This window comes from Lucilia cuprina, chromosome 6, assembly GCF_022045245.1.
Source record: "Lucilia cuprina isolate Lc7/37 chromosome 6, ASM2204524v1, whole genome shotgun sequence".
NCBI classification, from domain to species: Eukaryota; Metazoa; Arthropoda; class Insecta; order Diptera; family Calliphoridae; genus Lucilia; species Lucilia cuprina.
The window spans coordinates 51,148,530-51,163,804 of NC_060954.1; the positions used below are offsets into that span (position 1 = coordinate 51,148,530).

General features: G+C 30.1%; 1 protein-coding gene across 2 annotated transcripts in view; it reads left to right on the top strand.

Annotated features, from left to right (window-relative positions):
* The window catches only part of LOC111682136 (FMRFamide neuropeptides), a 43,171-nt gene extending 30,166 nt beyond the window's left edge, over positions 1–13,005 (top strand). For both annotated transcript variants that reach the window (XM_046953969.1, XM_023444043.2), the window contains one exon: positions 11,483–13,005. In XM_046953969.1, the coding sequence (XP_046809925.1) occupies positions 11,523–12,899 (1,377 nt within the window). In that variant the 5' untranslated portion in view covers positions 11,483–11,522 and the 3' untranslated portion in view covers positions 12,900–13,005. The remainder of the gene's footprint in view (positions 1–11,482) is intronic.
* Positions 13,006–15,275: the final 2,270 nt, after the last annotated feature.

Genomic DNA, 15,275 nt, shown 5'->3' on the forward strand with positions numbered 1-15,275 from the left:
AGTTCAGTTCTAGTTCAGTTCTAGTTCAGTTCTAGTTCAGTTCTAGTTCAGTTCTAGTTCAGTTCTAGTTCAGTTCTAGTTCAGTTCTAGTTCAGTTCAAATTCAGTTGTAGTTCAGTTTTAGTTTAGTTGTACTTCAGTTTTAGTTCAGTTATAGTTCAGATCTAGTTCGATTCTAGTTCAGTTCTAGTTCAGTTTTAGTACAGTTCTAGTTCAGTTCTAGTTCATTTTTAGTATATGTATATATTTTCGATATATTTATAAATTAAATTGTTAGTTTCCTACATATATCAATATTTAATATAAACAACAATTTGTATTATTTTCGTCATTACTATTGTCTTTTATTTTTTATCAATTTTTTTTTATTGCAATAGAAAAAGGAATAAATATATTTGCCTTAAGTCACAATTAAAATTAAATATTTTAAAGATATTTGATATTTTTATTTTGTTTATTTTGCAAACCCACCCTACGTTTTTTTCTTAGTTAGTAGTTTTGATACGAAGGACTTCATTTTTACTACTCAATGAATACTTAAGTGTCTCCAAGTAATCAAGAGTGTAATCAAATATTTGATAAAATCTCAAAATGACGACACACGCTAAGAAGTACCCATAAGATTATCTAAATCTAACAAGTATTTTGTTTTAATTTACTAACCTTAACTATTTTATTGTATTTCAAAGGATTTTCTGGTAAAGAAATAGTTCACATGCAGTAGTTGGACTTTTAAAGAAATTTAATTTGAATATTTTTTACAATGAAACTCCATTGCCAATGATGCAGAATGATATTACGATTTAAAAACTCCAATGAAGTTAAGTTAACATTTAATGTGGTAGTGTTTCCTTAAATGAATTTAAAATTATATCTTAAATTAACTTTATTTGTGGGGAAAACTATTCTAAGCATTGAAATGATTAACAGTGTTACCAGAATATCACAATAAATTCTGAAATTGAAAATTTCACTTTTTTGAAAAATAATATAATGGACTTGTTCACGAATGATAGACCCCCACTATAGTGGTGTAGGGTATAAAAACTTCTTTATTACGATTTTGGCCATTAATTAAATACAATTTTTGAAGTATATTTTATAAAATGGGGTTTGTTGTTTTCATTACATTGTAAATAAATAAAATAAGTTTAAAGTTTTTAATTTCATGGCCCCCATCTGTCAAAAAATGGTAACCCACATTTTCACAATATATGTATTTTCTATCATTGCAACAGAATTTACAAATATAAGTGCACATATTGTTATTGTTGCAACAGAGCCAAAAATTTACTCACAAGTTCATTAACTAAAGGTGGAAAAACACTGAAAAGAAACTAACATTTAAACAAAATTTACGTGTCCTATTGTGGGCGAAACGTTGACATGGATCATAATATTTAATTTATGATTTCATTCAAATTGTCGTATGTTTGTGTCGCAAAATTTGTGATGATATGCACACATTTTTTTTGAAGGTGATAAAGGTGATGAAGTGCGACAGAGCTGATGTTGTTGATGATGTTTCGCAGGATTTGTGGCAGTAACATGTTAATACTTCTGGAAAAAAAACAACGAACAAAGAGATTGATGACAGACAGCATTTGAATGAAGTCTAAAAACAGTTACAACAATCTAACATCCTTATATTCATTTGTAGGAAAAGAATAAACATGTCTGCAAATGACCATTCACAAAAATTCATTCAAGATAGTACAACGATGGGTTCCAGACATTTAGATATTCGCATGAAGTGCGTGTTTCTAATCGTACGAATGCATATGAAAACATATTTCACACAAACATACATTGAATACGTTTATTGAAGTGAATGAAATAGGTTTGTAAAATTTCACTAGTTACTTTCCAGTTCTAGTTTTAGTTCAGTTCTAGTTCAGTTCTAGTTCAGTTCTAGTTCAGTTCTAGTTCAGTTCTAGTTCAGTTCTAGTTCAGTTCTAGTTCAGTTCTAGTTCAGTTCTGTTCAGTTCTTGTTCAGTTCTTGTTCAGTTCTTGTTCAGTTCTTGTTCAGTTCTTGTTCAGTTCTAGTTCAGTTCTAGTTCAGTTCTAGTTTAGTTCTAGTTTAGTTCTAGTTCAGTTCTAGTTCAGTTCTAGTTCAGTTCTAGTTCAGTTCTAGTTCAGTTCTAGTTCAGTTCTAGTTCAGTTCTAGTTCAGTTCTAGTTCAGTTCTAGTTCAGTTCTAGTTCAGTTCTAGTTCAGTTCTAGTTCAGTTCTAGTTCAGTTCTAGTTCAGTTCTAGTTCAGTTCTAGTTCAGTTCTAGTTCAGTTCTAGTTCAGTTCTAGTTCAGTTCTAGTTCAGTTCTAGTTCAGTTCTAGTTCAGTTCTAGTTCAGTTCTAGTTCAGTTCTAGTTCAGTTCTAGTTCAGTTCTAGTTCAGTTCTAGTTCAGTTCTAGTTCAGTTCTAGTTCAGTTCTAGTTCAGTTCTAGTTCAGTTCTAGTTCAGTTCTAGTTCAGTTCTAGTTCAGTTCTAGTTCAGTTCTAGTTCAGTTCTAGTTCAGTTCTAGTTCAGTTCTAGTTCTAGTTCAGTTCTAGTTCTAGTTCAGTTCTAGTTCAGTTCTAGTTCAGTTCTAGTTCAGTTCTAGTTCAGTTCTAGTTCAGTTCTAGTTCAGTTCTAGTTCAGTTCTAGTTCAGTTCTAGTTCAGTTCTAGTTCAGTTCTAGTTCAGTTCTAGTTCAGTTCTAGTTCAGTTCTAGTTCAGTTCTAGTTCAGTTCTAGTTCAGTTCTAGTTCAGTTCTAGTTCAGTTCTAGTTCAGTTCTAGTTCAGTTCTAGTTCAGTTCTAGTTCAGTTCTAGTTCAGTTCTAGTTCAGTTCTAGTTCAGTTCTAGTTCAGTTCTAGTTCAGTTCTAGTTCAGTTCTAGTTCAGTTCTAGTTCAGTTCTAGTTCAGTTCTAGTTCAGTTCTAGTTCTAGTTCAGTTCTAGTTCAGTTCTAGTTCAGTTCTAGTTCAGTTCTAGTTCAGTTCTAGTTCAGTTCTAGTTCAGTTCTAGTTTAGTTCTAGTTCAGTTCTAGTTCAGTTCTAGTTCAGTTCTAGTTCAGTTCTAGTTCAGTTCTAGTTCAGTTCTAGTTCAGTTCTAGTTCAGTTCTAGTTCAGTTCTAGTTCAGTTCTAGTTCAGTTCTAGTTCAGTTCTAGTTCAGTTCTAGTTCAGTTCTAGTTCAGTTCTAGTTCAGTTCTAGTTCAGTTCTAGTTCAGTTCTAGTTCAGTTCTAGTTCAGTTCTAGTTCAGTTCTAGTTCAGTTCTAGTTCAGTTCTAGTTCAGTTCTAGTTCAGTTCTAGTTCAGTTCTAGTTCAGTTCTAGTTCAGTTCTAGTTCAGTTCTAGTTCAGTTCTAGTTCAGTTCTAGTTCAGTTCTAGTTCAGTTCTAGTTCTAGTTGAGTTCTAGTTGAGTTCTAGTTCAGTTCTAGTTCAGTTCTAGTTCTAGTTCAGTTCTAGTTCAGTTCTAGTTCAGTTCTAGTTCAGTTCTAGTTCAGTTCTAGTTCAGTTCTAGTTCAGTTCTAGTTCAGTTCTAGTTCAGTTCTAGTTCAGTTCTAGTTCAGTTCTAGTTCTGTTCTAGTTCTGTTCTAGTTCAGTTCTAGTTCAGTTCTAGTTCAGTTCTAGTTCAGTTCTAGTTCAGTTCTAGTTCAGTTCTAGTTCAGTTCCAGTTCAGTTCTAGTTCAGTTCAAGTTCAGTTCTAGTTCAGTTCTAGTTCAGTTCTAGTTCAGTTCTAGTTCAGTTCTAGTTCTGTTCTAGTTCTGTTCTAGTTCAGTTTTAGTTCAGTTTTAGTTCAGTTTTAGTTAAGTTCTAGTTCAGTTCTAGTTCAGTTCTAGTTCAGTTCTAGTTCAGTTCTAGTTCAGTTCTAGTTCAGTTCTAGTTCAGTTCTAGTTCAGTTCTAGTTCAGTTCTAGTTCAGTTCTAGTTCAGTTCTAGTTCAGTTCTAGTTCAGTTCTAGTTCAGTTCTAGTTCAGTTCTAGTTCAGTTCTAGTTCAGTTCTAGTACAGTTCTAGTTCAGTTCTAGTTCAGTTCTAGTTCATTTCTAGTTCATTTCTAGTTCAGTTCTAGTTCAAACCTTAAGTAATGTGTAGCAATGTTATGTCTGTTGGTATACAGTTGGCAACAAAATTATTCTTATGTTGTGATGTATATTCTTCAAGTTTTTAACCAGTTATTGCAGACCTAGAATTTAAACATTTCTTAAACTTTTTTTCAAGAAAATAATCTTAATATTTTGAAACAATAAGAAAATCATAAGATTAATTGTATCGCCCATTGTTTTAACACCCCATGAAATTATATTTTATGAAAAGAATGTGTGTGATGTGTGTATGTTTGAAATGATTTTAGGCGGATTATATTACACACAATAATGTCCATACATGGCCTTACAGTTCGGGGTAGCATATATCCAAGTAGAAACTTTCACAACTATATTTAAGGTTAGCATTATTTCGAGTTTATGTACATCGTAGACAGTAAAGTGATAATTCATTTCTCTTTAGAAAGGTATTAACATACATCTGTATATGAAAAGTTAAAAATTGTTTCTAATAGCTAATGAACTCCTTTAATACTACTGGGTTAATGTGTAAATGCGTACGTTAATACGTTTACATTCCCACAAATACGTGTTGAAGCGATGACAAAGTAATTGTTGCACAGGATGCAACAATTTATCAAACAAAAACCATTAATATTAAAATAAAACCATATTTGTTTAAAAATAACAGACAAACTAAGTCCGTGTTAGTATTTAGTTAACAACAAAAGATCATAAATATAAATTGTTGAAAAACTATAAAGTTTAAGGTAATTCTCTAGAGACAAAAAAATATATATAATAAAATCACTTCCGCTTATTAGTTAGTTTTATGCAGGTATGGAAAATTTAAATTTTTAAATGTTTATCAAAAAGAAGTACACTTTGTTTACCAAAAGAAGTACACATATCATTTCCATTGATTAATCGGTTGATCTTTTGACAAGCTCTTTGACTAGATTATTGCAAAGTCCATTGATTGGTCAAAGGACTAGTCTATGAACCAGTCAACTGCCAGAACCACTTACCAGTCTTCTAACAAGTCTATAGACTAGTTGACTGATTAGTTTATAGACTATATCCTTTGACTACTTTTTAGACTAGTACATTGATTGGTACATATATAGACCAGTCTTCTGACTTATCTGTAGACTAGACTTGGAACTTATCTATCAACTAGTCTATGGACTAGCATATCGATTATGGACTAATCAGTCGCCTAGACATGGGACTAATCAAACGACTAGTCTATAAACAAGTTTATCGGTTACTCAATCGACTCCTCTTGAATTGGTTTATATAATCTACGGATTAATCTATCGACTAGTCGATGGACTGGCATATCGCCTATTCTATGGTCAAGTGTATGGACTATATTCACTAGTCTATGGGTTAGTCTATTTACTAGTCTATTAATTTTTCTATGGACTAGTCTATTTACTAACCTATAGACTAGTGTATTGACTAGTACATGAATCTATCCATATACTAGCTTATCAACTAGTACATGGATTAGACTTTTGAATAGTTTATGGACAAGTTTATCGATTAGTCTATGGACTTGTATATGGAATAATCCATCGACTAGTTTATGGACTTATATATAGACTTGTCTGTGAACTAGTCAAATGGACTGTCGGCGATTCAATGGATTAATTTTTTTAACTGGAATAAGGACTAGTCTATAACTTCTCTATTATGTATTTTATGGACCAGTCATTTGACTACACTTTGAACATGTCTTTGGATTATTCTATTGTCTGGTCTACTCAATTGTTCATTGACAAGTTTATAGAGTAGTTTAATGTTAGATTACTTATTAGTCCATGACCTTTTCTAGTCTATGGACAAGACTTTATGGATCTATATATTCTAGTCCAAGCATTATTAGTCTTTTAGTGAAAATTTTGACCATTCTATTGACTATACTACTGACTTCAATATTTACAATTCTTTGCAATAGTATTGAATATCCCATCTCTGGTTTTATTTACATATGAGTAAAACCAGAGTTAAATCTGCAAATAATAAATTTTTTTCAAATTTATTTTAACATTTTTCTTTAAAGCTAAATATAAAAGTACAAAAAACTTTAATCGATTATGATTTTCGTTAAAGTAAATTTCAGATTATGTCTGCAGTAGGTGTTTTATTCAAAAGTAATTGATATGCTTCATATGTGTGTATGTATGTATGAATATGTTTCGTAATTATATAAATTGTTACATTGAGTGTATGTCTCTTCAAAAGTTATTTCAAATAAAAGGTAATGTCTTCGAAATATCTTTTATTGTTTAAATATTTATATGTGATATTTGATATATACTTACATACATTTGTATGTATGTTTGATGTTTTTTTTTCTTTTTTTGAAATCAAAGGTTGTTATACAGTTAACATTAATATAATTATATACATTTTAGTCATTGAGATTTTAGATGCCTTCAATTGCTTGCAAAAAACAGAAGAAAAATGTCCTCCAAAACAAGGTTTTTTTTATAGTTTCATCCTTTAAAAGCACACATAATACATGGTCTGAAAGCCTTGTGTCTTTAACACTAGTTTAATCCGTAGGCAAATCATCAAAGCAGTTCATCAGTTCTAGTTCTGTTATAGTTCAGGTCTAGTTCAGTTCTATTTCAGTTCCAGTTCAGTTCTTTACTTGTTCTGTTCTAGTTTTAGTTTTAGTTCAGTTCTAGCTCAGTTCTAGTTCAGTTCTAGTTCAGTTCTAGTTCAGTTCTAGTTCAGTTCTGGTTCAGTTCTAGTTCAGTTCTAGTTCAGTTCTAGTACAGTTCTAGTTCAGTTCTAGTTCAGTTCTAGTTCAGTTCTAGTTCAGTTCTAGTTCAGTTCTAGTTCAGTTCTAGTTCAGTTCTAGTTCAGTTCTAGTTCAGTTCTAGTTCAGTTCTAGTTCAGTTCTAGTTCAGTTCAATTAAGTTCTAGTTTAGTTCTAGTTTAGTTCTAGTTTAGTTCTAGTTCAGTTCTAGTTCGGTGTATAGTATATAATAGCCCATAGACTTTTAATAGATAAGTCCCTAGAATAGTCAATAGATATCATATATTTTCGAAAACTTTTTTAATTTTTACAATTTAAATTTCTTGAAATTTAATTTACTCAAATTTTTAACAAAATTATTGTTAGCTCCAAGTTTGTAACATTATATACTAACCCTTTAAATTGTATTTATTTACAATCCTGTTGCTCATATTCTAACCATTTATTATTTCGTAAAACTTTTCTTGTTTACGTACGTTTTTTTTTATTTTTTACCAACCATCAGACAACAACACAAACTTACTTGTACAATTATTAAGCTAATAATTTCTAATTAATGAATTAATTTAGCACCTTTAATAATGTGTAAAAAGTTAAAGCAAATAATGTACTTTTATTTAGACTTAACACTCTTTTTTTATATGGCTAATATTTAAGTAGTAGGTAAATGAAATTTTTTGTTATTTGCATGCACATAATAAACCGGATAAAAGGACACTTCTTATGTAGAAATGTATATGTATGTGTGTTTATGAAATTACACACTTCCGTTTTATACTACATAAATGTGGCTAAGTATGCTTGTTTATGTGTGAGTGTAAAACTAATGGCTGAAATCTGATTTTTATATGTAAAAAATTAAATTAGTTTTATATGACAGTTTGCTTAATATATTTGTTGTTTTAAAAATTCTAATAATTTTTTATACTTTAAGGAATGTAAAAAGTAAATCACATTAAAATTAGAGTCAGTTTGAAAAGGTCAAAAGTCTTTTTTTTTCAATTATTATATCAATAGGCCAGTACATAGACCAGTTCACAGGCTAGTAATAGATTGATACATAATCTTGTCGGCAGACTTGTCCACAATCTATGTATCGGAAGGGTAGTCAATAGAATATTAATTTGATTAGTCCATAGACTAATACATAGACAATATATTAGTCCCAATATTAATTAATAGACAATTCTAATAGTCTAGTCTATACTCAACTTAATAGACTAGTCAATAATATTACACACTTATAATTAGTCTATAATATTAGATACTTATAATTAGTCAATAGACGTGTCCATAGAGGAATACATGGGCCGGTAAATTGACTAGGCAAAAGACTAGTCGGAAGGGTAGTCAATAGAATATTAATTTGATTAGTCTACACAATAATACTTAGACAATATATTAGTCCCAAGATTAATTAATAGACAAGTCCATATCTAGCCAATAGTCTAGTCTATAGTCAAGTTAATAGACTAGTCAAAAAACTTATAGATAGACCTGTACATGGACTAATCAATATATTAGTTCTTAGACTAGTCCATAGTAGATAGACTAATCCATAGTGTAGTTGACTACAAAATTGGCTAGTCCAAAGATTACTGAATAGACAAGTCAATAGCTCGTCTAAAATCTATGTTCCACTAAGTAAACTAGATAATTGACTTATGACCATAGACCTGACCATTCGTAAACTTATCCACAGACTAGTTTATCAACAAGTAAATATACTATTCAAAATATTAGTCCTTAGACTAGATTTAGATTAGTTCAAACATTTGTCTATAGACTAATCAATAGACTAGTCGAAAGATTACACTATAGACTAGTCAATAGAATAATTCATAGACTAATCCAAAACTAGTCCATAGTATTGTCTATTGTCTCTAGACAAGTCTAAAGATTTCGTCATATATTAGTTAGTATACTAATTCATATTCTACTCAATAGATTAGTCCGTAAAATAGTCAATCTATATACTAGCCTATACAGTAGTGTATAGATTAGTCGATTAGTTCCTCAATGAATCAAAAGATTAGTAAATACTTTATTACATAGACTATTTAATAGACTTATCGCTAGTCAGTGCTAATACATAGACTAGTCAGTAGACTGGTTCATGAATTATTTATATAGTCTAGTTTACAGACGAGTATATTGACTAGTTTACACAACAGTTTACAGACTAATTCATTTTTTCATTTTACAAAAGTAATGTTTGCTAAAAACAGCTGTTTATTGTTTACGTTTTCGACTGAAAGGTTGGCAATACTAACAAAGTTAATTGATCTTAAATCTAAAACTGAAAAACACAATCATCAGTTAAAGTCCGCCTAAATTTGTTCTGTGTTTGTTAAAGCCGTAAGTTAAACCTTGTTTAACTGAGTAGTAAGAAAGTCACCCTAATAGAGTCAAGATTCTAGTCCATAAAAGACTTGTCAATAGTCTAGTTAATAGGCTAATACATATATTTTTCGTTAATCTACAGAGCTTGGAAAGTAATCTTCAGAGCTTGTATTAGTTCGCAAACAAAGTAATCGATAAAAATACAATAGCAAATCATGACAAGTGTGTTTAAAAAAAAAAAAACAATTCATATAAGTAACCTTTAACCCCTATAATTTTTATATATTGTTAGAATGTTTTTCTGGAATTTAAAATTATTACTATAATTTTTATATTATTAGAATGTTTCTCAACTCAATTTTAAATTATAACTTTTGTTTTTATAACTCTTCTGTTTACTTTTTAATTTAGCAAGTATTTATCTGCTTAATTAAATGTAATAAAATGTGTTTAATTAACATTTTAACGCTCACTGCACAAAAGCTAAACTAAAGTTTTTTGAATTGTTTAAACAAATTATGCAAATAAGTATTCTTTTATATAAATTCAAGAAAAGTAGCTAAAATAAATATTGCAAAATTCAAAAATGCAGTTATTTTACATTTTCAACTACTTTATTAATACCATTGTTTACAAATAGAAAAACTAAAAACAAAATTTTGAAATTTTATATTTTGTCAATATTTAGTCGGTAAACAGTAGTGGTATTTGTCAAATTTGACTGTCATCCGTCGTCGTATTATTCATTCCCTTTTTATTATGATCATTTATTACTTTGTATATTTTTTTGCCAATTCATTGTCTTTGTTAAAGCTCTCTTTTCATATGTTGCATAAATTGCAGTTATTATTTGGCTTTGGCTTTTATTTTATTTACACTATGTGCCGCATTTTGTTAGACAACAAACAGATTGTCATCTTTACATACAATTCATCACTGAGTATTATTTACATTGTAAGTCTTTTATAAAATGATTTATTTGCATGTGTTAAATGCTTGTTGTAAGCCCTACCTTATGTGATGCCACGAAGACAGGGTTTTTAAACTTTTTTATAAAATTTTAAAATTGCACTATGGGCCAGAAGTTTAGTCAATAAATTAATATTACTAATCGATTATAATTAGTATTTACTATTCTATGGACTAGTATATTGTTTATGGACTCATATATACTCTATTCTATTGGATAATCTATACACTAGTATAATTACTGACTGGTCCAGTTTATCGGATATTTTTTGACTAATCTGTCTAAACTATACTGCGAACTACTATATATTGACTAAAATGTAAACTATTCTAAGGACTAGTCTGTTGTGTAGTCTATGGACTAATGTATGGACTAGCTTATGGACTATTCTGTGAACTAGTCTGTTGTCTAGACACTGGACTATTATATAGACTAGTCAACGGTCTTATCTACTGAATAGTCTATGGACTAGTCTTTTGATAAGAAAATGTAGAAATATACTGACTAATCTATGGACTATTCTATATCAGTATAACTACTGAGTCTATCGAATATTCTTCGGACTAGTCTTTGACTAATCTGCCTAAACTATACAGCAATGTAAACTATTTTAAGGACTAATCTGTGGTCTAGTCTATTGACTAGCTTATGGTCTATTATATGAACTATTTTGTTATTTAGACACTGGACTATTATATGGACTAGCTTATGGTCTATTATATGAACTATACTGTTGTTTAGACCCTGGTCTAATCCACTGACTAGTCTATGGACAATTATGTGAACCATTCACATAAGGACTATTATGTGGTCTACTCTATGGACTAGTATATTGACTTGTTTATGAACATATAAATACTCTATTCTATTGGATAATTCTTGCACTTGTATAACTACTGAGTCTATCGGATATTCTTCGGACTAGTATTTGACTAATCTGTCTAAACTATACAGCGAACTACTATATTGACTACAATGTAAACTATTTTAAGGACTAATCTGTGGTCTAGTCTATTGACTACTTTATGGTCTATTTTATGGATTATTCTGTTGTCTAGACACTAGACATTATATGGACTAGTTAACGGTCTAATCTACTGACTAGTCTAAGGACAATTATGTGAACCATTCAGTGGACTAGTCTATTGATAAGATAATGGAGAAGTATATCGTCAAATCTATGGACTATTCTATAGGCCATTCCTTGGTATAATCTATGGACTATTCAATGGACTGGTCTATAGACTATTCTATAGTATAAATCTAATAAAACTTCTATCGACTATGCTATGGACTTATCTATTAACTAGTCTATGCATTAGCTTGTTGTCTTCTTTTAATTCTTAATCAATCTCTTCTTAACATTTTCCCTTTTTAGAAACCCCCTCCCCCCTTATCAACTATAATACAACTTTGTCATGGGCCCCTTCTTAGTACTATTCTTGGCTCTACAACTTTGCTATACTCAAACCTTAAGTAAAGTCGTAAATGATCCTCAATATGGCATTAATTCATTAAACGATAAATTAAACGATTACACCCAACTAGTACCGCCAACACCCGAATACTCAAATGAAAACGAAGAATTTGATGACGATGACTTCAGCATAGCCGATATAAACGATGATGATATAACCTCTATACAAACGATTGATGATAAAATGGAATTAAAATTTCGCCAGCCCATTGAAGGGGTAAATATTGATTATGCTCGTAATGCGGTAGTATTGAAATTTCACAAAAATAATGCGAAATCTATGATGAAAATGAATACGCTGGAGAATGAGAAAAAGAAATCGGTACAGGATAATTTTATACGTTTTGGCAAGAGATCATATGAAGAATTTCCTTTGGTTAATAGTTTGGATGAAGGTTTTGGCCTTAAGAATGCGGGTATGCGTTTAGAGCGTAGCCATCAAACGGCCAGAGATGCTAGGGGTGACAACTTTATGCGTTTTGGCCGATCGGCGAATACGAAAAATGATTTTATGCGTTTCGGCCGAGGTGGTAATGATTTTATGCGCTTTGGTCGTTCACCAACACAAGATTTTATGCGTTTTGGTCGTGCTGCTGCAAGTGATAATTTTATGCGTTTCGGTCGTCAAGCTAATCAAGATTTTATGAGATTTGGTCGTTCTCCCAGTCAAGATTTTATGAGATTCGGTCGTTCTCCCAGTCAAGATTTTATGAGATTTGGCCGATCTCCCAGTCAAGATTTCATGAGATTTGGCCGATCTCCCAGTCAAGATTTCATGAGATTCGGTCGTGCTCCCAGCCAAGATTTTATGAGATTCGGGCGTGCTGGCCAAGATAACTTTATGCGTTTCGGCCGTAATCCTCAACAAGATTTCATGAGATTCGGTCGTACCCCTCAACAAGATTTCATGAGATTTGGACGTAACACACCCAAAATACCACAAAATTTTATGCGCTACAGTAGACCTGATAATTTTATGCGTTTCGGACGTACTCCCCCACAACCTTCGGATAATTTCATACGTTTTGGCAAGAGTATAGAAAAATCTAACGATAAAAACTCATCACAACCTCTGTTGGGTAAAAATGAATTGAAACAAGCTGTCAAACTAATACACGAAGCCGATAAAAATGCCGATAATGAAAATCCTGTCGATAAAGCTATTAAAGTACTTTTCGATAAACATCAACAGCAAGATCAAGATGACAAAGTCCATAGTAATGAGTTAAATTTGGATTCCTCAAATCAACATAATGACAACAACGATAACACTGAACTAGACTCTGATTTGGACTATTTCTTGAAAATGTCAAAATAAACTAATTTGGACGGACTTTTGCTAATAACAAAAATATATATTTTTTGTAAATACTAAAGACTTGAGGAAAAAAACAAACCAAAATAAAAACTTAAAAAAACTTGTATATGTGTATGTAAAGTAATTATAAAACAATTGTTATTAATAACAAAATTATAAAAAAAATAATAATTAAAATATGTTATAATAAAATATATATAAAAAATTAGTGCCACATCTATTAAAATATTATAAGGTTATGTACAATGATAGTGAATTTTTTAACAGGGCTGGATATAAAATTCACTTAAAACAATATATGTAATTAAAATTTAGTTACAATTTTAAATAATAAATGTATTTTTATGTTGATATAACAGTATTATGAAAATGTTTTAAAGAAAACAAAAAAAAATATATATTAAAGTAATAAAACTTTATAAAATGATAAATATAAAAATATATAAATTTTAAAATGCAAAACATAAATTAAAAAAAAGTGTTTTATTTTTAACATACTCAAGGGAAAACGCTATAAAGTAAATAATTGTTTTGGAAATTAAACTTTTCATAGGACTCTTATGATCTGTAGAAAGTATATCGAAGATCTTAAGGGATTAAAACGATGAACTTTAAATCATGAAAGGCAATATTTGGTATTCGTATGTATAACATGAATCTTTATTAAACTAGGTCCACATGTATGTTAAAATATATTTATAATGGATTGCAGATATCTTTGGTAATAGGTGCTAGGGTCAAATGAGGCCCTATAATTATAGAGTTCATAATGGTCATCAAGGCTAGTATAAAACTTGGTTTTGTAGCTTTTTGGCGAGATACGAGAATATTAAACATAATTATGAACATAAAAGCCCTATTCGGAAGGTTCAGTTGTATGGGGGCTAGGTGAAATAATGGACAGATGTAAAACATTTTCAATAGACTTAATTTTCGTTACCATAAAAGATCATATGCCAAATTTCATGGTGTTATCTCCAAAATTGCGACATGTAGTTTGATTACAAGGTTAACAAGCCCTATTCGGGGGTTCAGTTGTATGGGGGCAAGGTGAAATAATGAACCGATCTTAATTTTTTTCAATAGGATTCGTCAATAGAAGATCATTGCATTATCTTCAAAATTGCGACCTGTAGTTTGATTACAAGGTTTTCATGGATGGACAGTCAGACGGACGTATATAGTTAAATCGGCTGCACCGTCCAACTAGTGTTATTAATAACCGATTCATTTGATTTAACATTCTACAAATCACTTGTATTAGTTGTTTCCAAAAAATAATAAATTCTACCAAATAATAGATTTTTAAAGGAAAATTAAAAAGTTTTTAAAAATTTTGAAGATATTTCATATTTTCTTGATTTTTGACCCATAATGTGATCTTTAGTCTATGGATATATAGTCATGTCAATCTGTGGAAAATACGGTGAACGTTAAAAGGTTAAAATGTTCTACAGATATTTTTATGGATGTAATTTGTTCGCTGTTTATTCACCAAAATCTGTTTAGAATTGACCTTAAACCCTGCAATTTCTAAAGTGCTGATTCTTTTTTCATTTAGTTAAAGGTCGACTTTTCTACTTTTTGCATTTTATGAAAAGTCGATTTTTTGACTTTTGTCATTTAATTAAAAGTCGACCTTTAGACTTTTCGACTTTAAGTATTCAATAAATAGTGGACTTTTCGACTTTTTTCGACTTTTTGATTTTTTCACTATTATCGACTATTTTTTTACTTTTTTCGAGTTTTTTCGACTATTTTAGAGTTTTTGACTTTTTTAAAATTTTCGACTATTTTTGACTTTTTTCGACTTATCGACATTTTTCGACTTTCAGACTTTTCGATTTTTATTTACAAAATCGACATTTCGACTTTTTTCACAGACGATTGTCGTATTATCGACTTTTTTAAAAAAATAGTCGACTTCAATTTATTTCGTCAAAAAGTCGATTGTTCGATTATTCGAAAGTCGATTTATAGAACTCTACTGCAGTCACACTTTAAAATAGAGTTCTATAGTTGAAATGAAAAGTCCACTTTTTGACTTTTTGCATTTTATGCAAAGTCGATTTTTCGACTTTTTTCATTTAGTTAAAAGTCGACTTTTAGGATTTTATAAATAGTCGACTTTCCGACTTTTTCACTATTTTGGACTATTTTTTTACTTTTTTCGAGTTTTTCTGACTATTTTAAAGTTTTTGACTTTTTTCCCCTTTTTTTTAAATTTTCGACTATTTTTGACCTTTGTCCTCTTTTTTTAAATTTTCGGCTATTTTTGACTATTTTTCTACTTTTTCAAAATTTTCGACTATTTTTGGCTTTTTTTCCACTTTTTTAAAATTTTCGACTATTTTTGACTTTTTTCTACTATTTTCA